Source organism: Exophiala dermatitidis, assembly GCF_000230625.1.
Source record: "Exophiala dermatitidis NIH/UT8656 unplaced genomic scaffold supercont1.6, whole genome shotgun sequence".
In the NCBI taxonomy this organism is placed as follows: domain Eukaryota; kingdom Fungi; phylum Ascomycota; class Eurotiomycetes; order Chaetothyriales; family Herpotrichiellaceae; genus Exophiala; species Exophiala dermatitidis.
Window position 1 is genome coordinate 2,002,837 of NW_008751651.1, and position 21,915 is coordinate 2,024,751.

Consider the following 21,915-nt stretch of genomic DNA (forward strand, 5'->3'; position numbering starts at 1 on the left):
AACGGCGCAACACTTTACTGAGCAGCCTCATTGCCATGGCGCCTCGCCCGAGTCGTCGCTCGAGAGCGCTCGACTCAGACGACGAGGATTCGCGAGCCAACACCCCATCATCCACGGCTCGGAATGACAGCAAGCGACAGCGAAGAACTGTCGAATCCGACCATGAAGACCACACCCCCTCTGACGGCGAGTCTACGCCTGCTCCAGCACCAGTACCTTTGCCGCGCCCATCGCAGATGTCAGCGAGAATGACCAGTAGCCTTGACCGTCGGCAGGCTCATCAGCCTGGTGCCATTGTCCGGGTGAAGTTGACCGATTTTGTCACGTACACATCGGCCGAATTCTTTCCTGGACCTAATTTGAACATGGTCATCGGTCCCAATGGAACCGGGAAGAGCACACTCGTCTGTGCAATATGCTTGGGCCTTGGGTGGCCACCATCGGTGAGTTGTGTCTGTGGTTCGGTTTCGGCCCGGTTTTGATCGGTTTCAGTATCTCGGACGAGCCAAAGAGCCCGGTGAATTTGTCAAGCATGGGCATCGCGAAGCAACTATCGAGATTGAGCTGCAACGAAAGCCCAATATGCGCAAGAACCCGGTCATCACAAGAGTTATCAAGAGGGAAGGAAATAAATCCGTTTTCACGCTCAACGGAGCGCAGTCGACGGGAAAGGCAGTCCAGACATTGGCAAACTCGTTCAACATCCAGATTGACAACCTCTGCCAGTTTCTGCCTCAAGACAAAGTCGTGGAGTTTGCCCAAATGAGTCCAATCGAGCTGCTGGCGAGCACTCAGCGCGCCGTGTCAGGCCCGGACATGTCGAGAATGCACGAGGATTTGAAGAAGCTGCGCAGCTCGCAGACTCAGTTCATGAACGAACACAAACAGGACCGAGACCATCTGGCCAACTTGGAAAATCGACAGGAAATGCAGCGAACCGAAGTGGAGCGGATGAGGGAACGAGCACTGGTTCAAAAGAGACTTGAGTGGTTGAATATGTGCCGCCCGGCCGCCCAGTACACGGACGCCAAGACGAAGTATCAGGCAGCGAAAGACAGGGTCAAGGTACTCACGAAAGAGTTGAAGCACCTCAAGGCTGCAGCGGCACCCATGTTGGAGAAATGGACGGCCAAGGAGGACTACGTGGCAAAAGTACAAGCCCTGAAGGTCCAGCGGGAAGAGGAACTCGCCCGCAGTGAACGCGACTGTGACAAGAAGGCCAAAGCACTAGAACGATGCGAGGACCAAATCCGCGATCTGGACAACAAGATTGAAGCGGAGAAGAAGACCATTCCGAAGACTCGCGAGGAGCTCAAACGTCTGCAGCACAAGATCATAGAGCTCAGACGGAAACGCGAGCAAAAGCCCGAAGAGTTCGATAGTCGTGCCCTAGCTGAAGAGATTCAAGAGTTGAAGAATCAGCAGAGAGCGCTGGATTCGAAAAAGCCCGAGCTGGAGGAGAGCAAAGACAAGCTGAGAGAACAAGGCAGGAGGGGCAACCAACGCCTTGCGGATTTGAACAACCAACTCGTCGGCTTGGAGACGCACAGCGGTCAGCAAGAAGGCAAATTACAAGAACTGTCACGGGACACGTTCCAAGCGTGGAAATGGATCCAGGAGAACCAGGAAGCGTTCAAGCAACATGTATTCGGCCCGCCCATTGTGGAATGCTCATTGAAGGACCCGCGCATGGCGGATGCCATTGAATCCCTGCTGCAGGACAACGACTTCAAGTTCATCACTGTCCAGAATCAGGACGACTTTAGATTTTTGCAACGCAAGTTGTTCCGCGAGAAGGGCTTTCACGACGTCAGTCTACGCGTTTGCACCAACGACAATCTAGATCAATTCCGCCCCCCTCTCTCGCCTCTAGAAATGGAAAGGTATGGTTTGACAGGCTGGGCTCTGGACAATCTTGAAGGACCCCCCACGGTGCTTGCCATGCTCTGCATGGAGAGGAGCCTGCATCGGTCTGGGATCAGTTCGAGAGAACTGACCCAGCAACAACACGATGAGCTGGCAAAGACAACTGTACAAAACTATGTTGTTGGTAGGAAAAGCTACCAGTTCATCCGACGGGCGGAATATGGAGCGGCGGGAACCTCTGCGCGGGTCCGCGAGGTACGCCCGGCCAGAAGATGGACCGATCAGCCCGTCGACATGGGCAGAAAGGCAACTTTACAACGAGATATTGCCAAAGAGAAAGGAGAACTCCAACTCATCAAGGAAGCGTTTGACAACATTAAACGCGAGCTTGCGGAGATCGAGGAGAAGAAGCGGGACTTAGAAGCAGAGGCAAACAAGAAACGAGAAGAGAAAGATGCGCGACAGAGGGCCCTCATGGAATGGAGGGCACTTGAACCAAAAATTCAAGATAACGAACAGAAAGTGAAGAAGTTGCAGGAGACGTTGGATGGATTCCGAGAGCGGGTTAGGGACCTCAAGGATCAGAAAGACAACGCCCTTGTGGCCAAAACTGAGGCTCTTCTGGACTACGTCTCGGCGGCAAGAGAGATCAGGGTCAAATATGCCAGCTTGTTAGAAGCCGAGGTCATGCTCATCGAGGCCAAGTCGGATTTGGAGAGTCTCCGGGAGCAGAACGCGGAGATCACCAAAACGATTGAGGAGAAATCAGCAGAAGAAACACAGGCCCGAACTGTGTATGAGGAAGAGTTCCAGCGGGCCAAGAAGGTCTTGGCCGCCGTTAAGAAAATGAAGGCCCTTGCCGACGAGCTGGTCGAAAAGGAAGGCGACCGTGGGCTCCTTGAGGTGTTTACTTTTGTTGCAGGCATACAAAACGAAGAAGACCTCGATGCCGAGATTGACGCCGAAAAGGCCAAGCTGGAACTGACCGAAGGCGGCAGTGCCAGTATCATCAGAGACTTTGAGGAGAGGGCCAAGGTCATCGAGCGGTTGCGTGCCAAACTGGCCGACGCGGACAAGCGGCAGGAAGATTTCAAACACAGCATCCGAGAAATACGCAATAAATGGGAACACCGACTGGACGAGGTTGTTTCCCGAATCAACGATGCTTTCTCGGACTCGTTTGCACGGATTGGCTGTGCTGGGCAAGTGGCTGTCTACAAGGCATCTTCGGACGATCCGGCGGACTGCACCGAGGAAAATGGTGGAGCGGAAAACGGGCTCGACTTTGCCAACTGGGCGATCCATATCAGTGTCAAGTTCCGAGAACAGGAGCCCTTGTCCCTTCTCGACAGCCACCGCCAGTCCGGGGGTGAACGAGCAGTCAGCACCATTTTCTATCTCATGGCGCTCCAAAGTCTAAGTCGCGCTCCGTTCCGAGTCGTGGACGAGATCAATCAGGGCATGGACCCGAGAAACGAGAGAATGGTTCATGGACGAATGGTCGACATCGCGGCGGATGATGGAGGTAGTCAATACTTCCTGATCACACCGAAGCTGCTCAGCGGGCTGAAGTACCGGCGAGGTATGACGGTCTTGTGTATCGTGAGCGGTGAAAACATGCCTGCTGCGAGAGAAAGGGACGAGGACGGTAACTGGGTCGAAGGACCGAAAGTCGATTTCCGCGCTCTTGTGGAGAAGGCCAAACAGTTGGGGGCCGGTGCCAGTGACGGACGGCGCGTCGACTCGGGTGTCAGTATGAGTTTGGGCAGAAGAAGTCTTGGGAATGCGTCGAGTCAAGTCGCCGCCGTGGGAGCTTGAAAGTGTACTACTGTACTATTACTACCTACTACTTGCGACTGATGTAGAGAATCAATCGCTCTGCAATGGTCGAACTTGTGTATCTCTACTACTAGGTGTCAATGACAGAGTCGTGAGTGTGGTCACCAGTGAAAGTTGGTCTTGTATCATTTTCCCCTTGATCCACTGCATCGTGTTCAGCCGAGGCTTATTTCCCTTCCCCCCAATCTCGAACCTGATCGACAGCCGGGGGTTTGGTATGGTTTCTCCACGATTGGAATCTCCGTCTCCATTTCAATCTCCATAATTTTAACGTCTGTTCCTCTCAATCGACACCGCGCAACGCAGCAGTGGTTCGGCACAGGTGCCGACCGAGCCGATTCCGCCCTCATTATAACTGATATACTAGTGCACAGCCTCTTGGTTCTTTGGTATTCTCGAATGTCCCTTTACAACTATTATACTCCAAGGTGATTGAGTGTGTGTGCGTGCAGTCAGTCAGTGAGTGAGTGAGTGAGTGAGTGATTGATACGGAGGGCAATCCCGGCCTCAAAGATGGTTCTATTCAAGTCTCCTCACCCGGACGTGGAAAGTAAGAGGCACCCACCCTCTGTTGTCGAGTCCTTGTTCATCCTGTTTGTTTATCTGTACTTGAACATGAAAAGAGTTATTTGATAAGAACAAGGTGTTACTGTTTGATGTGTTTGTGTCTGTGTTACGGTGTGTCTTGTTCATTTTCTAACAATGATCCTTGAATACATACAGTCCCCACCGACATAACAACTTGGGAATGGATGTTCGAACCGGGTAAATACTCGCCACTATACCGAACAGAAGCGAGAAACCAGCCTGTGGCGGGATACGTCAATGCCGTCACCAAGGAGCGACTCGACTGGAATCAAGTGAAAGTCAAAGCGACGCAATTGAGTACGGTTTGGATCAGGGAATATGGATTACAGCCTGGAGAGACGGTGTCGTTGTTCAGTACGAATACGATTTGGTATCCGGTCGCGATGTGGGCTGTTATTAGAGCTGGTGAGTACCTACAAAGCCCACCTCCTTCTCTCCCACATCAGATCCCCCTCCCTCTCTCTGCCCCCTTGGTCTCGGGCTCGGTACTCGACCCTCGCCCTCGGCCGCTGACTGACATTTGTTGCACCGCATTCCAGGAGCCAGAGTCAACGGCGCATCACCCGCATACAACGTCGAAGAAATGACGCACGCGCTAAAGACGGCCAAATCGAAGCTGCTGGTGACGTTGCCGTCGTCGCTGGACGTGGCGCTTGCGGCGGCGCAGAACGTCGGTATCCCGCGGTCGCATATTTTCTTGCTTGAAGGCAATGCGGCGGGGTTCACTAGTATACAGCAGCTTATGGACCGGTGTGTGACAAAGAGATACGAACCTGATCAGCCGTATCGGATTCCGAGGGGAAAGACGAATAAGGAGGTTTGTGGGTATCTCAACTTTAGTAGTGGGACGACGGGGTTGCCGAAAGCTGTGAGTATGAGCTGGAACCAATCTGATACTGACCTTGGTGTTGTTGAGAAGAGAAGACAGAGTCGAAAATGTGGATGAATTTAGTGTTATGGTAGACTGGCTGACTGACGACTGGGTTGTTTGGTTAGGTCATGCTCTCGCATCAAAACATCATCGCTCAATGTCACCAGCTCCAGCAGCTTCAGGCGCCAGGGCCTTATAAGGTGCTGGCAGTCATGCCGTTGTTTCACAGTACGTTGGTTTGGTACCCCTTTACATACCGCACAAGCAGTGCGCTTCGATGAGTTGGTTGAATTTCGCTTCGAAGCCCACAACCGTCGTCCCCTCTTTTTTCCTACCTATACGCCGTTCGATGAGTTGGGTCAACTGACTGATTTGTTAATGCTACAGTCACCGGTCTCGTCCGATTCTGCACATACCCCGTATTAATGAACGGTGACAGCGTGATGCTGCCCTCCTTCACCATGGAATCGATGCTCCAAGCGATCTGCGAGTTCCAGATCAAAGAATTGATTCTGGTCCCACCGATCCTGATCCGACTGGTGCGCGACAAGATAGTGGACAACTACGACCTACGACACGTGGAGCGCTGGTCGTCCGGATCGGCACCGATCTCGCCGAAGATCATTGCCCTGCTTCGAAAGAAGTTCCCCTGGACAGGGTTCCGGCAGGGCTATGGGGCTACCGAGTCAACGGCGTGTATCACGGCACACCCGCCGACGCATTTCGACTATAAGTACGCCAGCACAGGAGGCAAACTGGTTGCCAACACCGTAGCCAAGGTCATCGACTTGAACACCGGAGAAGAATTGGGCGTCAACCAGACCGGCGAGATCCTCGCGCGCGGCCCGCAGATCGCAATGGGGTATCTGGACAACCCGGCCGCGACGGCCGAAACATTTGATTCCGACGGCTTCCTGCATACGGGTGATGTGGGCCATTTCGACGAGGAAGGCCTGATACATATCGAGGACCGGATCAAGGAAATGATCAAGGTCAAGGGCCAGCAGGTTGCACCGGCGGAGCTCGAGGATTTGTTGTTGGGACACCCGGACGTCGAGGACTGTGCTGTCCTCGGAGTTCAGGATGATTATGCTGGTGAGAGGCCAAAGGCGTATGTGGTCTTACGAAGGGGTGTTGCCCAGACACAAGAGACTGGCAAGCGGCTTTTGGCGTTCGTCAAGGAGAGGAAGGTCAGGTATAAGTGGATCGTTGAGATTGAGTTTACTGACCAGGTGCCCAAGAGTCCGACGGGCAAGTTGCTCAGGAGAGTTTTGAAACTAAAAGATAAGGAGGGGAAAGATAGAGGTGTGAGGGTTAAAGATGACACGGAGAGGGCGAGGTTGTGATGGACATGGATAGATGTGCGCGTACAGTAGAGGGCACAAACTAGAAGCGAGCCGTAGATCTGTTCATCTGCATATACTTGACAGTATCGGTCATTGTTGTGAGTATTTTGCAGTCATTCATCGGGTGCACCATACAACCCGAAATTGAGAACAAATATTCGGAGCTGCCTGGTTATTGCTAACAAGCTACCAGCTGTACTGCTTTCCTTCACTCTTCTGCATCTCAACCTCTTTTTTCCCCTCTGTTGTGGCTTCTCCATTGCAATCTTTCGAAGCTATCTTGTCATCATCTTCAGCAGAACCACGTTGGGCGAAATCGCAGTCTGCCTTGCAGTGAAAAAGCAAAGGTCGGTCTGTTCAAGCTTTGACCAATGTATAAATCCTGCGCCACAGGCATAGCCATCCTAGTAAACCATCCACCACTCACAGGCCTGGGGAGCCCGCATCAACACCAACTGTGCAGTAGAATTGAGGCTGTGGTGGCTGTGTGAGGTACTTTGGAAGGGTTCGAGTCCTATAAGCACGGCACCACAACTTCCGAAGTCCCCGCCATTCCAATCCAGCGAGGACAAAAGGTCGCTGCCTGAGGTGGGGGACTTCGACAAGGCCACCGGCACTGCTATACAAAGTCCAACGGTTTCCCCTCCCAACTGAATATTATCTTGTTTCTGCGCGTAGTCAAAACACCCAGTATTCCCTGAAAGAGTCCTCTTGGACGCAGCGCTGGAGATACAATGTCGAACGACGGATACTACTGGAACAACCAACAGCCGCCGGCCCCTCACGGAGAGTACGGCTACGGTGACAACAACAACCACCACCCACAAGGATACCAACAGTGGCAGTCTCCTGGGAGTCAGGGCCAGCCTACGTACCAGCAAGGCTACGATCAGTATCGCCCCTACGGATACGACTACAACAGCCCTCCACCAGCCCAGGACCATCATCAACAACCACCGTACGGTGCAGCGCCGGAGTCACAGGGCCCGTACACACAGTACCCTCACAACACCGCCAGTGTAGACCAATACTCGTCTCCGGCACCCGGCTACTCGTACCAGCAAGGGGAGTACGCGTCTCCACCGGCTCAGAATTATGGTGGCTACCCAGGCTACGACCAGAGTCAGCGGGGTCAGGGTCAGTCGCCCATACCACCACAAACCCAGGCTCCTTATGATCAATACAACTCGCCCATGGGACAGGCGCCGGGTGCAGCCCAAGCAGGACCGTATCCAGGAGCCCCGACTGACCCCAACAATCACGATCCAAATTCGCAGGATCGCGGACTCTTGGGCGCCGTCGCCGGAGGCGCTCTAGGAGCCTATGGTGGGCATAAGGTGAACCACGGCTTCCTGGGCGCCATTGCCGGTGCCATCACTGGCTCGGTGGCCGAGGATGCGCTGAAGAAGCATAAAAAGAAAGACAAGAAACAACGGCCGGTCGGCATGCGTCGAGGCTCTTCGTCCTCATCTTCGTCGTCCTCTTCCAGCAGCTCGTCGGATGATGAGAAGAAAAAGAAGAAGAGTAAGCAGCCACCACCACCGCCCCAGCACATGCGGGGCAATTTCTCATCTTCTTCGCAGAGCATTACGCTCGATAGGGACTACGACTTGATCGCCATGTGCGCCAACACTCGGGGAGAGCATAAACTCTCGTCGATATCGCTTAACAACTGTCTCACCAATACCCACGGTCGCTTTGCTTGGCATCGCGGCGGCAACTTTGGCGCCAGCGCGCGGAACGTGAGGCTCGTCGAGGACGGCAGAGTGCTCCAGGCCGAACTGGGCACAGGCGATGGTGGCTGGAATACCGATCGGGTACGATTGGATGAACGGATTGGGAACGATGATGGCGAACTGGTGTTTTTGGATCCATAGCATGGACTCTCTCTCACAGCGTCAAGATTTTTGCAAGCTTGAAGAATAACATGGCGCTGCAGCATAACATGCCAGCGCTATAAATCTTTTTCGCGTATTACTATCATGGTAAACTTGAAGGCAATTCAGGACATGGTCACATGACGGTGTTTTCGCCAGCCCGCGCTGCTTACTCCCTTGCCAGTTTGACTTTCAACCATGCTCGTGCGTATCGATAGCGATTGTGACAGGAGCCAGTTCACATACCAATGACACAATTTCAGTTGATGATTCGGTGCTGACACCTTGCATGACCAGGCAAGGATAGGTACCATGGAGCGAGATCAGGGAGTACTGCGACATCACGCCAGGCCAGGCTGGACTGCTACGATCATGCGGTGGTTCTCGCTACTACTACTGCTACAGTGGACACGGGCAGTGTTTCCAATTAAAGCATCATCAGCTAGAGGCTAAACCAGACTGGATTCGGCATGGCTTCCAGGCACCGTCCAGGCATCGGTGGTCCCTAAACTTCCTATGGCATAGCCCGGGAAAAGGTGCTCAAGTGCTAAAAACTGCGTTGATGGTTACAGCCCGGCAACTCCATCACTTCCGCAGCGCAGCCCCCGTTCTCCTGCCCGTGCGCAACCCACGTTGCCGGTACCACTGGAACTCGGTACTGGGACAAGAGAAGGTAAACAGATCACGCGAGACTGGCAAGACAGGAAGAAATCTCTGTCCAAATACAGAGGAGGCGGTGGGAAGGGCAGAATTGCAGGACCATCGACGGCCAAAGTCGCACAATGTATCGCATCACACAAGGACCACCCTTCCAGCTGGCCCAGTGTTTAACAAAAGTGCGGGCTGCCGCTGCAGAGATGGACCCGACAAAGTAAAGTGCCAATTTTGTACGGCTCCAGAAAAATGCAACCCGCATCCACCGGGGCGAAAGGATGATCAAATCAGCCGTGCCCTAATCATCACCGATCATGACCCGTCTCACGAGCAGCCGAGCAAAAGGGCTGAAAGAAGGGCGGGAAGTTTCAGTCGCCGGGGCCTGAGTGGCTGCTGAGTGGCTGCATGCGGCTCCTTCGCGAATGCTTCCTGCGCCCTTGATAATTTCTCACTGATTCAGCCATCCATGATTCAGCTTCTTGTCCATTTTGCCCTCCACCGCCGCAGAGCTGGTCCAACGACTGGCCCGTCCTGGTATCCAATTCGACTGCCTTGGCTCTCACCACCCTTCGTTCTTACCCGCATCCTTCGGAACCAACGTGGTAGTACCTTCGCTGTGGCTTATTCATTATCTCACTCTGCTGGAATGTCTCTCGCTACCTTCCGGCTCACACACCTGCCTGTGGGTGCCGCAGCTTTCCGTTCGCGTCCATTATAATGCCAGTCGAAAGCCTCCCTTGCAGCTGATCGTTTTTGTCAATGCCACCCACTCGCTCCTTTGAAGAACGATACATCTACACCCTTGGTCGGTCCTTACCAGTTTACAGCACGCTCGTCCACCTTAAAAGCGCCCTCCTCCCACCTGCCCTCCTCTCCTTTTCGACCCAACACTGGCCGACGAACAGTAACAAAGTGACGTCGTGAAGAGGGCCTATTGCAGGAGATGGTTCTCAAAGGTACGATATATAAACTCTCGAGACCAGCAGTAGCAAGAGCTCACCCAATGTGTGCAGATGCGTCCACTATATGTGGCATCCCTACGAAATATGTGTCGCTCTGCACGCTCGTCCTCCAGAATTCCACCCTCGTCCTTGTCATGCGATATTCCCGGATCCTACCAGGTCCGAGATATTTGAGTTCCACCGCCGTCGTTCTGTCCGAACTCTTGAAATGTATTATCTGTTTGTCCGTTCACATCCGTGAACAATTCACCCAGTCGCAATATACTCCATTACCCACACTTTCGGACGAGGCTGGCCCGGCGTCAAGTCCCCCGAGGTACGGTCTCCAACAACTATGGAATGATTTGTTCAGTGCCAAAAGTGGCTTCTTGAAACTGCTCATCCCAGCAATCCTCTACACTCTTCAGAACAACCTGCAATTTGTCGCCGCCTCCAACTTGGATGCGGCCACTTTTCAGGTCACCTACCAATGCAAGATCTTGACCACTGCATTATTTGCTGTGTTGATGCTCGGGCAGAGTCTCTCCTGGAGGAGGTGGCTTGCCTTGGTCATCCTCACTGCTGGTGTAGCATGTGTCCAGATACCCTCTTCTACGACACCGTCGCACGCTCGTCAGGGTAATTATCTCCTTGGTATTTCGGCTGTTACGGTGGCTTGTGTGTGCTCCGGTTTTGCAGGCGTCTACTTTGAAAAGGTGTTGAAAGGCGGTCAACATGGGTCTATATGGGTTCGGAACATCCAACTTAGTGTTGGCTGCCTAGGCATTGCCCTAGCCGGCGCATTGGTGTGGGATGGGCGGGCAATCCGGCAGGGTGGTTTCTTCCAGGGATACAACGCCGTGGTGGTTGCAACGGTGTGTATCCAAGCCGCTGGCGGTCTCATCGTGGCCATGGTCATCAAATACGCCGACAACATCCTCAAAGGCTTCGCCACGTCCCTCTCGATTATACTCTCCACCATTGCTTCGGTTTTCTTGTTTAATTTCGTCCCGACTGTCTACTTCTTGCTGGGGTCCGTCCTGGTGTTTGTGGCTACATATATGTACAGCATGCCAGGGGCGTCGAAAAATACCGACGAGACTACATCTTTGGATGATTCGGAAAAGGGGCCGGCACTGCTGGTGGGACACCATGGCCATCCTGACTCGAACGTCGGCGCAAGACCTTTCAGCGATGAGACTGATCTCGAATCAGGTGACGAGGGCAGTCGAGATACCGCTGGCACCCACACCTTCGACGATGTGACCAGCAGTCGACATTTTTCGCCTTCATTACTGTCGTCTGCCACCATGGAGAAGTAGATGCCAGTCTTTTCCCGTGATAGGTCGTGTCTGTTGATGACTTGCATCTCCGGTTTAGTAGACCTTGGTGTGTCTACCATGAATGACTTTTTGTGTCTGGCAAGCCAGTCGATTGGGGTTCGGCCTGTTGGTATTTGTGTCTTTGTCCTAAATCTCATAGCGAAGGAGTTTATGGAGAGGAACGGTTTCTGCTCCCACCACTTTGAAGCTCTCTTGGAGTGTCTGCCAATGCATTGTGCGAGTGTTTTCGGGAAGATCTGGAGCTTGGGTGACTGCAGGTGTGTGGGACATTTATTTTTTGACATTGAAGATATGATACCCAGCTTCGCGTTATATATGAACACAATTTACTAATCATTACTATCTGCATGCGAATCGAAATCAGCGACTTGTAGAGAGTGATATGCACAGTGGTAGTACCGAATCTGCATGTTGTCCTGTGCCTTGCTCGCGATACTGTATAATAAAAGTAGTACAATATGAGGTAGAACCTTTATTTACATACCGTACAAAGTTACAGCAGATAAATCAATCCTCTTTCAAATACCTCGTGCTTTTGGAGGACGTAAGTTTTGACCATTATGATTGAAATGCCTGGTACTAATAGAACAGGTCTACAGTGCAGTGCCTTGGTAGGAAAGAGCCTGAGGTTTGCAGTAGAGGAGGCATGCGGTCTTGGACTCAGATCGCCCAGGAGGTGGGCCACTTATTATGTTCAGGTCGGCAGGTCATGTTGATACACAGATACAGACTGTTTGCAGTGTTTACAAACCTGCTTTCTTTCTGGTATGTAGTGGTAGGATGCAGCATTGCTTTCAGCACTGCCATCGTCAGGTAGCCAGCGCTTTTGGACCACTGCACACAAGCTGATCGAGTTTGAGTTTGGCAGAGAGCAGCAGCTCCCGGATCTACAGCTTGAAAGTCCCCTATGTCTCGCATCCCCAGTCCAGCGTCGCCGCCAGTCAGATGCTGGGGTCCTCTCATTCCATGCCATCGCGTTGCATCCGTCCACCCAACCAGCCATCCATTCATAACATCCACGCCTGAGCCCAGCCACTGAAAGGCAACAATGACGGAAAAAAGAGCATGAAGAAACGCCTAATATGTAACCTTTCCCATCCCATCCCAACCCCAAGCGAAAACAGCATCCAGCTCAACTTCCCGGACCGGTATTTGCGCCATGTGGATGAGGTAGGTAGTCGGGGGCGATGCAGTGGCGCAGAACAGGACGACCACGGCGACGCCGACAAAGTGATCTTTGCCACGCGTTGGCCTTGCGTTTGGGGTATCATCGACGGAATCCGTTCTCCTTTGACGCCTTACACCCCGTTGGTCGCAATCCGATGGATCCGGAACCCGGCCATAACCACCTCTCCAGATAATGACGATTCTGGTGACAGCAAAAAAGCAGAGTGATAGACATACAGAGCACAAAAATAAGAGACACGCAAGACACATCAAGTCATAACGGCGATATGGCTGTGGGTAGCTCGTCAGGAACGAACCGCCAGAGAGCCACGATCAGCTGCAAGAGTCAATGACCTTTTCACTCGGCAGCGGCGGCCTCGGTCTTCTTGGGCGTTGCCTTCTTAGGGGTGGCCTTCTTGGCGGCTGCGGCGGATTTCTTGGGCGCGGCCTTTTTGGTGGCTCCAGTGGTGGTCTTCTGTTTGCTGACTCGGCCGGACTTGGTCTTCTTAAGTTCTGTTGGAACATCCTGGACAGCAGGAGCCTGAAATAAGTCTGTGGTTAGCGGCGAGATCCGTAACAGGGGAAAAAGATAGTCTTGACTTACGGGAGCTTCAGTCTTGGTCTTGGTCTTGGGAGCTCGCTTCGTCGCCGTGTTGGCCTTGGGTTTGGCGGCGGTCGCCTTCTTCGGGGCAGCGGCCTTCTTGGGCTTGGCGGCGGCAGTGGTGCCGGTAGCAGTAGCAGACTTGGTCTTGGTGGTCGTGGCCTTGGCCTTGGTTGCTTTGGGCTTCGCGTCTTTAGCGTCTTTGGTGTCCTTGGGTGCCTTCTGTACAGAACAATAGTTAGTGGGACTGACGGAAAAGCAGAGGTGATGATCATGGTTGGAACACTAACCTTGACCGCGGCAGGCTTCGCAGCAGGCTTGGCTTCCTTCTTTGCCAGCTTGACGGGACCAGAGGGGCCTGTGAAAGAGAGTTAGAATGGGGTTGCGCATGCGCGGACGGGCGTTAAATACCCTTTGGCTGTGTGAAGTCGCCCTTCTCAACACCGGACTTCAAGGCCTTGTTGAAGAGCGAGTCGAATTGGGTCTCGGAAGTGACGGTGATATTGTTGTTTGCCTTGACATACTTCTTGATAGCTTGTCGGCTAGAAAGAGTCAGTACAGGCATCGAGAAAAGAACAGTCCCAGCCGCGCGAAAGCGACGGGGTGTAACGGTAGAACGTACCTGCTTCCGTTGCGCTCTTTCAACTATGTACCGATATAGGTCAGCAAGTCGCGTTCCACATAGAACGAGAGTAGACAATGGTGCGACAACGGTATCGGTTGGAAATCGTGTTTACTTACGTTGAGGATGGCCTCCTTGATCATGTCTAGAAATAGCGTCAGTAATTCCATCCGTACGCGCTTACAATGAACTGCTCCACGCGACTGTGCGATCGCGTCCAGACCGGTGAAAACTCACCTTTGTAAGAGGCATGGGCCGGCGCGGCAGCAGGCTTCTTCTCCTTTGTGTCCTTGGCCGGAGCGGCGGCGGTGGCAGCTTTCTTGGGAGGCATGGCGACGTGGACAAGTGAGGTTGTGTAAGTTGGTGGATGAATGTGAGATGAGTAGAGTAGACTGGCAACAGAAGAGACTGTCAAGAGAGGAGGATCACAAGAAGTAGAAGAAGAAATAGTAGCAGTAGCAGTGGTATGGGCGTGTTGGGCCAGCGCGCGGGGAGGGGAGCCAGCGGATGTTTATACCTCGCATGTGACGTGCCAATTGATCCGCGAGGTGCACTGCCCAACCAGCCAATCATAAATTAGCATTCGCCGGGCGGAAAATAATCAATCAATTGATAAGGTTTTTGGGAGAGTGATGCGAATGTAGCACTGCGAGTTGATATTTCGCTGTTCTGGTCTGATTGCGATAATGCGCTGCCAGTGTATCTGCGACTCCCACTCCGACTGCGACTGCTGCTGCTGCTGCTGCTATTCTTGCCCAACTCTCCCATGATGGTGATCACGCGCTCCATGGCTCTCTCGGTCACGGCAACTGATGTTCTCCTCTTCGTGTTCTCCTGTACCACGTACCACCTCCCCGTCTCTCTGTTTTCTTGTCCCTCTTCTTCTCCCTACCTTTTGCTCCCACTCTTTCGCATTCTTCCCACCCTTTTGGGTCTTTCTTCACCACGCTTCATCTGGTCATTTCCGATCATCCTTCCACCCTTATTTCATCGCTGATATAGTGTGTATATTTATTATGATTAACCTACCTTCGTCTGCCTCCTGTCTTGATTGTTGGGTCAGTCCTTCAATTGTCGTTGGCGGATCTTGGATTATTGCGCTTGCAGAGGGTTGATGCGATGTGCGCATTCTGCACATTGATGCATTGATTGCATAAGGTGCACCGTGATCGGGTTTCTGGTCTCCCAAAGACGGTGCCGTCGAGAGTGGCTGACTGTGTTGGTTGCTCTACTTTCGGTTGCTCTACTCACAGGAAGCTTCACCGGAGTTCTTGGGATGGGTCAATCTCCAGCCATTGGGGTTGCAAGCACCTGACCTCGCCGCCGCCCCAGCTTTCCGCGGGTCATGTGAGGCTCTTGATTATTGTGCCAAGTCCACCTCGACTTCGCGCTAGGTACTACAATGTAATACGGTACCTACCTAGGTAGGTAGTCGCAATGCAATAGCTTGGGTCGGACATCGGATGCACGAAACAATGTACTGTACTGGTGAGTAGCACCTTGATTTTATGCTCAGATCAGGGAGCACGTGTCTTCAAGCACGATACGACCATCCTGCCCGCGAGATACCTTTCTATATTACAGCTCTCAGACCCCCATCAGCCCGCCCGTCCCGAACGCCATGCTATGAGTACATCATGCCTGTTTGCAATTCATGCTTCTCAGATTGTGTTCATCGCGAAATATGCGCCTTCGCCTTGGACTCTTTCTTGGTCTTGACGTCTTCTTTCTTTTTCTTCTTGGCTTCTGCGACCTTCTCATCGTGTTTCCGCTTCAAGGATTTCTTCTCTTCTTCAGTTTTGGGGACCGCCTTGAAGAACCCTTCCAGTCTCGATTGTTGTGCAGTCTTGACGTTCTTCTGCAATTTCTGGGCTGCATTGCGGACTCGGTCCTCGTTGAAGCCTTTCTCATTGACGAGAAATTGCACCAACCCCTCCACATCAGGAGCCTCCCACTTGAAGTCACACTCTGGGTCGTCCGCCGATCGGACATCAGGATGGAGGAATAGCTCACGGGCATCTTTGTATGGCCAGTCCTCAGGTAGGGAATATCGCTTTTTGGGATCGTTCTCAATGAACTCGACCACCTTTTCGAGAGTGCCATGTTCACGAATGAGTTTCAATGCCGTGTTTGGACCGACTTTCGGAATTGGGTCGACATAATCACATCCCAAGAGGATGCACAGATCAATGAACTGGCCCAGTAAGTGAGTCAACCATCTCATGAATCGACCCAAGGGTGTCTTACCTGTGTTCGGTCCATCCCTAAACCCTCCAAGGTCTTGTCGAGATGGATCTCTTGGATGGGTTCCTTTCGCTGTTCGCTGAATGTGAGGTGCCGTAGCAGGATAGGCGCGTTGAAACATAAGGTGTCCATATCTTCTGAGGCGGCTGCGTACACCTTGCCTGCGCGGGCCAGAACGGCACATTGTGCTTCGGCTTCAGTGGGGGCGATAATGTAAGGAATGCCCATTAATTTGAGCAGTCTTCGACATTCCTCATTGTGCTCTCGGGTGACTCTCACAGTCCGTCTGGAGAACTTTTCCACCTCCTCTGCCGTTCCGGTCTCTTTAGCCTCCTCCGCCTGCTCATTGGCCTCGTTCTTTCGGGCAAATCGCTTGGCCAATTCCCCTGATTTCAACTTGGGCGGTGCGCCATCGAAGACGTAGAGCGGTTTGATGCCGTTGTCGACCATACGGAGAGTGCGATAGAACATGCCCATGAGATGCGACGTGGTTTCGCCCGTGTCAGACATCAGCTGTTGGCCTTCTGACCGCACTGCGATCAGAAAGCTGTAGATACTCATCGAGCTGCACAAGTCAGTTGCTGCTCATTCTGTATAGAAAGACGGGAGCGCATACGCATCCTAGACAGAATATGTTAGAGACTTTATCATGGTAGGGCTCCGCCAAAGTGTACTCACTATTGCAACCTTCCTCCCGAAGTGGTTCTTGATTTCGCCGGTTTTGATGGCATCAGGTGCCTCCTCCGCGATGACGTGGTACAACTCTGTTCCAGGTTAGAATACTGGGATACTGGGATCCAAGAGAAAGTCATACGCTTGATACCCATGGCTGCGGTGTAGTAACGAAATCTGCGCACCCAAGTTTTGGTTTTCTGGTCTAGTCTTCAGGTTCAAGTTGCTTCGCGAAAAAGCGCAGGTTGGCGTCGCGTAAAGTGATGCCAGTGGAGCACGCGTTCTCTGGGTCAAAAAAGGCAGGGTGCGGTGATGACGTGGGGTAGCACGAGGAGGACCACGGCGGAGTATTTGATGCCTAGATGTAACAACCAGCCATGTGACAACTGCCCAATCCCCTGTCTGTTCGGCATCACCACTGGCACGCTACACGGGCAGCTGTTTCCGAACTTGAAGACTTGAGATCTCCATTTAGTGGTCGGCAGCGTGGGGACTACAGATTGATGCTAACACCACGAGATACTAACCCCGATCTGACGTGCTCTATAGTCCAGCTTGAAGGAAGCTGGAGCGCGTGTCGAGCAACTTGAGCTTGTCGAGCTCGACAGAGGAGCATTATTAAAGTTCTTGAACAACAGCCTCGGCTCTGCCCTTGTATGACCTCTTCGATGAGGCGGTGATCCCCGGCGGCCGTTTTGCTATCTCAACATCTTTCTTATTTGGCAATATCTTGTCTCTCCAATCTGCTAACCTGCTTCTCCCATAACCTCAAAAAATGTTGGCCCGATCTATATGCCGTCAAACGGCGCGGGCACGCTTTGTTATGGCAGCCCGACCTACGTCTCGCAGACACGCCAGTTCTGCAGTCGCTTTCAAATGGGAAGACCCTCTCAACCTGGCCAATTTCCTGACCGAGGAGGAAAGAGCCATTGAAGAAACGGCACGCTCTTACTGCCAGGAACGACTGCTCCCGCGGGTTCTGGAGGCGTACCGCAAAGAAGAATATGATAAAAACATCCTCAAAGAGATGGGAGAACTAGGTCTACTAGGTGCTACAATTCAAGGTTACGGTTGCGCAGGTGTCAGCAACGTTGCTTCAGGATTGATTACTAGGGAAGTGGAAAGAGTGGACTCAGGATATCGTTCAGGCATGTCCGTTCAAAGCTCGCTCGTGATGGGCCCTATACACGAGTTTGGAACCCAAGAGCAAAAAGACAGATGGCTTGAGAAGCTAGGGAAAGGACAACTCGTGGGTTGTTTTGGTCTGACAGAACCAAACCACGGGTCCGACCCTGGTTCGATGGAGACGACTGCGAAGCCTCACCCATCGAAGGAAGGATACTACTCTCTTTCCGGAGCCAAGACGTGGATCACCAATTCGCCCATCGCCGATGTCTTGGTATTGTGGGCGAAACTTCAGGAGACGGGCAAGATTCGAGGTTTCGTGATTGAGAGAGATCAGTGCCCGCCCGGCACCCTGGAAACACCTCAATTGAAAGACAAGAACGGGCTAAGGGCGTCTATTACTGGTATGATCCAGCTGGATGAATGTCCCGTGCCCAAGGAGAACATGTTCCCAGACATTGAAGGACTGAAGGGACCCTTCTCGTGCCTCAACTCGGCTCGGTTTGGCATTGCGTGGGGTACAATGGGCGCCCTGGAAGACTGCATAAGTCGAGCTCGAGAATACGCATTGGAAAGGAGGCAGTTCAAGAACAACCCCATCGCCAAATATCAGCTTGTGCAGAAGAAGCTCGCCGATGCCCTGACAGATGCCGCATTCGGCTTGGCCGCGGCCTACCAGGTCGGGAGGTTGAAGGATGAAGGCAAGGTCACACCAGAGATGATCTCCATGATCAAGAGACAGAACTGTGACCGAGCCCTTGTCAATGCTCGCCATTTACAGGAGATCTTTGGCGGCAACGCTGTTAGCGACGAGTATCACATCGGAAGGCATGTTGCCAATCTGTTTGTTACGCAGACCTACGAAGGACAAAGCGATATTCATGCTTTAATATTGGGAAGAGCCATTACGGGGATCCAAGCATTTGTGTAAGTTGGACGAAAATAGAGAAATAGCGATACTGTGTATAGGGATTATAACTGTCATGAAAAGTGCTTGAACTTGTCTTATGGCTTTCAAGTCGCCTGTGGTGTGAAAAATCGTTGGCCTCGTATAGGCGTGTGACTGAACCAAGTGCAAGGTCACGTAAGATATGGCTCTAGTGGTCCTCACTTGGGTACTTGGGCACGTGGGTGAGGAAACTTTCTGGAAATTTGAAACCGATCATTGCTTACGGACCCAACATAGAATCGCACCTTCCAGCACGTTTGACTTCTCGTGGGATTGGCTACTAAGAGCAGCATAGTAAAATGAACCGGAACCATTGCGGTCGGATCTATGGTAATAATGCACTTTAGTCGGAGGTATCGTCCAAAAGAGTGGTAATCGTACCGTGGAGGCCCCTCGGGCTTATAAGGATTATTTGGCTGTCCGGAGAACATCCGCACTCGCCGTCGCCCGCTTTGTCAGATGCAGTAGTGAAGTAATGGCCAGTAGTAGTCGTCTGTGGCAAGGTTTTGCTAATCGCTGAAAAATCGGGGAGTAGGCGCAGTGGCCCAATAATGAGGCGCAGTAGTAGTTGCTACCACGTACTAGCACTAGCACTCAGGCTCCGAGTGCCTAAAATGTAAGGCGTCAAGGTGGTGAATGGTAAGGCGAAACACTGGATTGCCAGGCGCTTCTATCGTGCCAAGCTTGGCTGGCAACTGCGCTTTCGGCTGGTTTAACGAGCCGTGACCTTCTTTCACTGACCACCATCACTTGAACCACAACAACGACAACAACACAATACCTGCGTGACAAACGTTTGAAATACAACTCCAAGATCGCTGCGATCTACTTACTCTCACCTTTACCTACTTTTACTCTCTACCACTGAAAGGTTCGTTCTTCCTCAGCCGCCAGCCGCAAGGTGAACCAAGGTTGACTCAGATTGCAGCCCCACGTCAAATCGGTTTTCAACCACCTTTTCGCCTTTCAAGACCTTTTCAAACCATCATCTTCAGATCCGACAACCATGGCGTTGAAGCGAATCAACAAAGAACTCACAGATCTCGGCCGGTAAGTCGCCTCTCGTACTTTCCGGACACCCGCAATATCAAGGGCTGTTGGCAAACACGGCCTGATAAGGTGTTTCTAAGAAGCAGAACACAATACTGATTAGTGGCAATTATAGTGATCCTCCCTCATCATGCTCAGCTGGTCCCATAGGAGATGATCTGGTATGTCGCGTACCCTGGCCGCCGGGTGGCAATCTACACACAGAGTCCACGTTTGCGGTCGTAAGGTCCTCTGAATTTCCGACTAACATTGCATTCACAGTTCCACTGGCAAGCGACAATCATGGGTCCCGTAAGTATTCTAGTCTTTGAGTTTGATCAATGAATAGGTACTAACATTTAAAACAGGGCGACAGTCCTTTCCAGGGCGGTGTTTTCTTCCTCTCAATCCACTTTCCCACAGACTACCCCTTCAAGCCACCGAAGGTCAACTTCACCACCCGAATCTACCACCCCAACATCAACTCCAACGGCAGTATCTGTTTGGACATTCTCCGAGACCAATGGAGCCCCGCATTGACGATATCTAAAGGTACGAAACGCCGAACCACCACATGATGAAATCTCAAGCTAACATCTGAACCAGTGCTGCTGTCCATCTGCTCCATGCTCACAGATCCCAACCCCGATGATCCTCTCGTTCCGGAAATCGCACACGTGTACAAGACCGACCGTGCCCGCTATGAAGCGACGGCCAGAGAATGGACGAGAAAGTTTGCAATCTAGTCGTCGGGGAGAATGGAGAGGCGGTCAGCCGGTGTTCTGCATTATCAAGCAAGGGTAACAGCTTGAAGGCAACAGATGCTCCGATTGATCCACGCAGTGGGCGACTCAATACAAGGATCATGGGGAAGTGCCACAGCGAATGAAAGCGCACCATTGGCATGACATTGCGAATGCAAACGACAGCAACGGGAGAAACGGGCGTAAACCTAAGGCTGTGCTCAAGTCCAACAGCACGATTTGGGAATGGAACTCTTATGATGCATTACGGCTACGGGCATGCTTTAAGGATAACAATGGTGCTATTTTGCTCTCCGACTTCTTTTCGTATCTTGTTCATTTTTCCGCACCTTGTAGTGTGTATTTCATCGCATGATGCCTGCTGTTGCCCCGTCTGCAGACCATGAGGGCTCTGAAACTGCCACCACTTCATCTGGCCCAGGCAGAAGGCGTCATCTGGCCATTCGATTGTGAACGGAAACCAATAGGAGCTGCTACTGGGCACTGAAGCCCGTCCGCGTACGTACCTAAGGTTCAGGCCCGGAGTACACGCACTCATATGCATGTGAATCGCAACAGAGCCGGGCGACCGTAAGGGGCCTATCGGTCTTGTGGCCTGATCAGATGTCGGAGTCGCAGTCGACAGAGTTCACTTGCACTGCAGTTGAGAGAACCCTTGCAAGAGTTGAAACAGGGAGATGCAGCGGCAACAGGGAGTGCCTAGGATGACCAGAACCCTCGAGACTGGAAGAGGCAGAAGAAGGGAATTTGTTCGCTTTTCTGGGCTGTTTCGAACATTGTCAAAAGGCCCCTGGCGTGTTTCACCCCTTCAAGCTGCGCCTGGCCTCGCCTCATATCGCTGTGCGCCAAACTTGAACGGTGAAGACAAAGACATTACTTGCTAACTTGGCCCGTCCATCCCGGCCACCGAAACTCGACTCGAGTCCGTTCACTTGACAAAGCGTCTGGACTTGGTTCCCGACGCATTGATTGTCGCCGTGGTTCCGCCTTCCAGCCATGTGGATTTTCTCTGATGCCATGGACCAGGCCGAGTCCGAGTCGCCAGTCGGAGTCCCGCGCTCCACCAGATCCTGCTGTTCCCTGCGCGCGCAGTCCTCCACTTGGCAAAGACAGTTTACCCCTTTCTTTCACCTTGCATCGAGTTCGCGAGTGGAAGCAGTGGATGCGCTACTGGTTCGGGCCACAAGCGCTGAAGGGGGCCGGAAGCCTCTTTTCTCATGGCTTTCGACGTTTTTACTGTCAGTGGTAGGAGTATTGTAGTTGTGTTCGTAGTTATTTGTTCGCGCCGTCCCCGCCCCGATCTGTTTACCTCTGTTGATCGTCTTCTTCTTCTCAAAAGTACACCCATTTCAATTGACAGTATATAGTATAATACAGTAACACCACTCACTTCTCACACAAAACCCGCTTTTGCCTG

The 21,915-nt window shown here is 52.4% G+C and overlaps 8 protein-coding genes across 8 annotated transcripts; 6 read left to right on the forward strand and 2 right to left on the reverse strand.

Annotated features, from left to right (window-relative positions):
• Nucleotides 1–35: 35 nt before the first annotated feature.
• On the forward strand, nt 36–3,684 carry HMPREF1120_07556 (myosin ATPase; the record flags this gene model as incomplete). The annotated part of the gene is made up of 2 exons (XM_009161783.1): nt 36–443; nt 493–3,684. The coding sequence occupies 2 exons, from the start codon at nt 36–38 to the stop codon at nt 3,682–3,684; spliced, it is 3,600 nt and encodes a 1,199-aa protein (XP_009160031.1).
• Nucleotides 3,685–4,218: 534 nt separating this feature from the next.
• On the forward strand, nt 4,219–6,510 carry HMPREF1120_07557 (4-coumarate-CoA ligase; the record flags this gene model as incomplete). Its single annotated transcript, XM_009161784.1, has 5 exons — nt 4,219–4,255; nt 4,429–4,698; nt 4,833–5,161; nt 5,290–5,392; nt 5,552–6,510. The coding sequence occupies 5 exons, from the start codon at nt 4,219–4,221 to the stop codon at nt 6,508–6,510; spliced, it is 1,698 nt and encodes a 565-aa protein (XP_009160032.1).
• Nucleotides 6,511–7,244: 734 nt separating this feature from the next.
• Nucleotides 7,245–8,387, forward strand: HMPREF1120_07558 (uncharacterized protein; the record flags this gene model as incomplete). Its single annotated transcript, XM_009161785.1, has 1 exon — nt 7,245–8,387. The coding sequence occupies one exon, from the start codon at nt 7,245–7,247 to the stop codon at nt 8,385–8,387; it is 1,143 nt and encodes a 380-aa protein (XP_009160033.1).
• Nucleotides 8,388–10,044: 1,657 nt separating this feature from the next.
• On the forward strand, nt 10,045–11,304 carry HMPREF1120_07559 (uncharacterized protein; the record flags this gene model as incomplete). The annotated part of the gene is made up of 1 exon (XM_009161786.1): nt 10,045–11,304. One exon carries the CDS (start codon nt 10,045–10,047, stop codon nt 11,302–11,304), a length of 1,260 nt encoding a protein of 419 aa, XP_009160034.1.
• A 558-nt stretch (nt 11,305–11,862) lies between these two features.
• On the reverse strand, nt 11,863–14,968 carry HMPREF1120_07560 (histone H1/5). Its single transcript, XM_009161787.1, has 7 exons — nt 13,953–14,968; nt 13,835–13,860; nt 13,716–13,738; nt 13,505–13,635; nt 13,384–13,451; nt 13,097–13,315; nt 11,863–13,033 (listed from the first exon to the last, which is right to left on the reverse strand). Exons 1-7 carry the CDS (start codon nt 14,044–14,046, stop codon nt 12,851–12,853), a joined length of 744 nt encoding a protein of 247 aa, XP_009160035.1. The 5' UTR covers nt 14,047–14,968; the 3' UTR covers nt 11,863–12,850.
• A 147-nt stretch (nt 14,969–15,115) lies between these two features.
• HMPREF1120_07561 (flap endonuclease 1) lies at nt 15,116–17,147 on the reverse strand. Its single transcript, XM_009161788.1, has 5 exons — nt 16,774–17,147; nt 16,638–16,723; nt 16,576–16,580; nt 15,963–16,524; nt 15,116–15,909 (listed from the first exon to the last, which is right to left on the reverse strand). The coding sequence occupies exons 1-5, from the start codon at nt 16,784–16,786 to the stop codon at nt 15,388–15,390; spliced, it is 1,188 nt and encodes a 395-aa protein (XP_009160036.1). The 5' UTR covers nt 16,787–17,147; the 3' UTR covers nt 15,116–15,387.
• A 259-nt stretch (nt 17,148–17,406) lies between these two features.
• On the forward strand, nt 17,407–18,687 carry HMPREF1120_07562 (glutaryl-CoA dehydrogenase; the record flags this gene model as incomplete). The annotated part of the gene is made up of 1 exon (XM_009161789.1): nt 17,407–18,687. The coding sequence occupies one exon, from the start codon at nt 17,407–17,409 to the stop codon at nt 18,685–18,687; it is 1,281 nt and encodes a 426-aa protein (XP_009160037.1).
• A 1,024-nt stretch (nt 18,688–19,711) lies between these two features.
• On the forward strand, nt 19,712–20,480 carry HMPREF1120_07563 (ubiquitin-conjugating enzyme E2-16 kDa; the record flags this gene model as incomplete). Its single annotated transcript, XM_009161790.1, has 5 exons — nt 19,712–19,755; nt 19,871–19,916; nt 20,017–20,046; nt 20,103–20,286; nt 20,341–20,480. 5 exons carry the CDS (start codon nt 19,712–19,714, stop codon nt 20,478–20,480), a joined length of 444 nt encoding a protein of 147 aa, XP_009160038.1.
• Nucleotides 20,481–21,915: the final 1,435 nt, after the last annotated feature.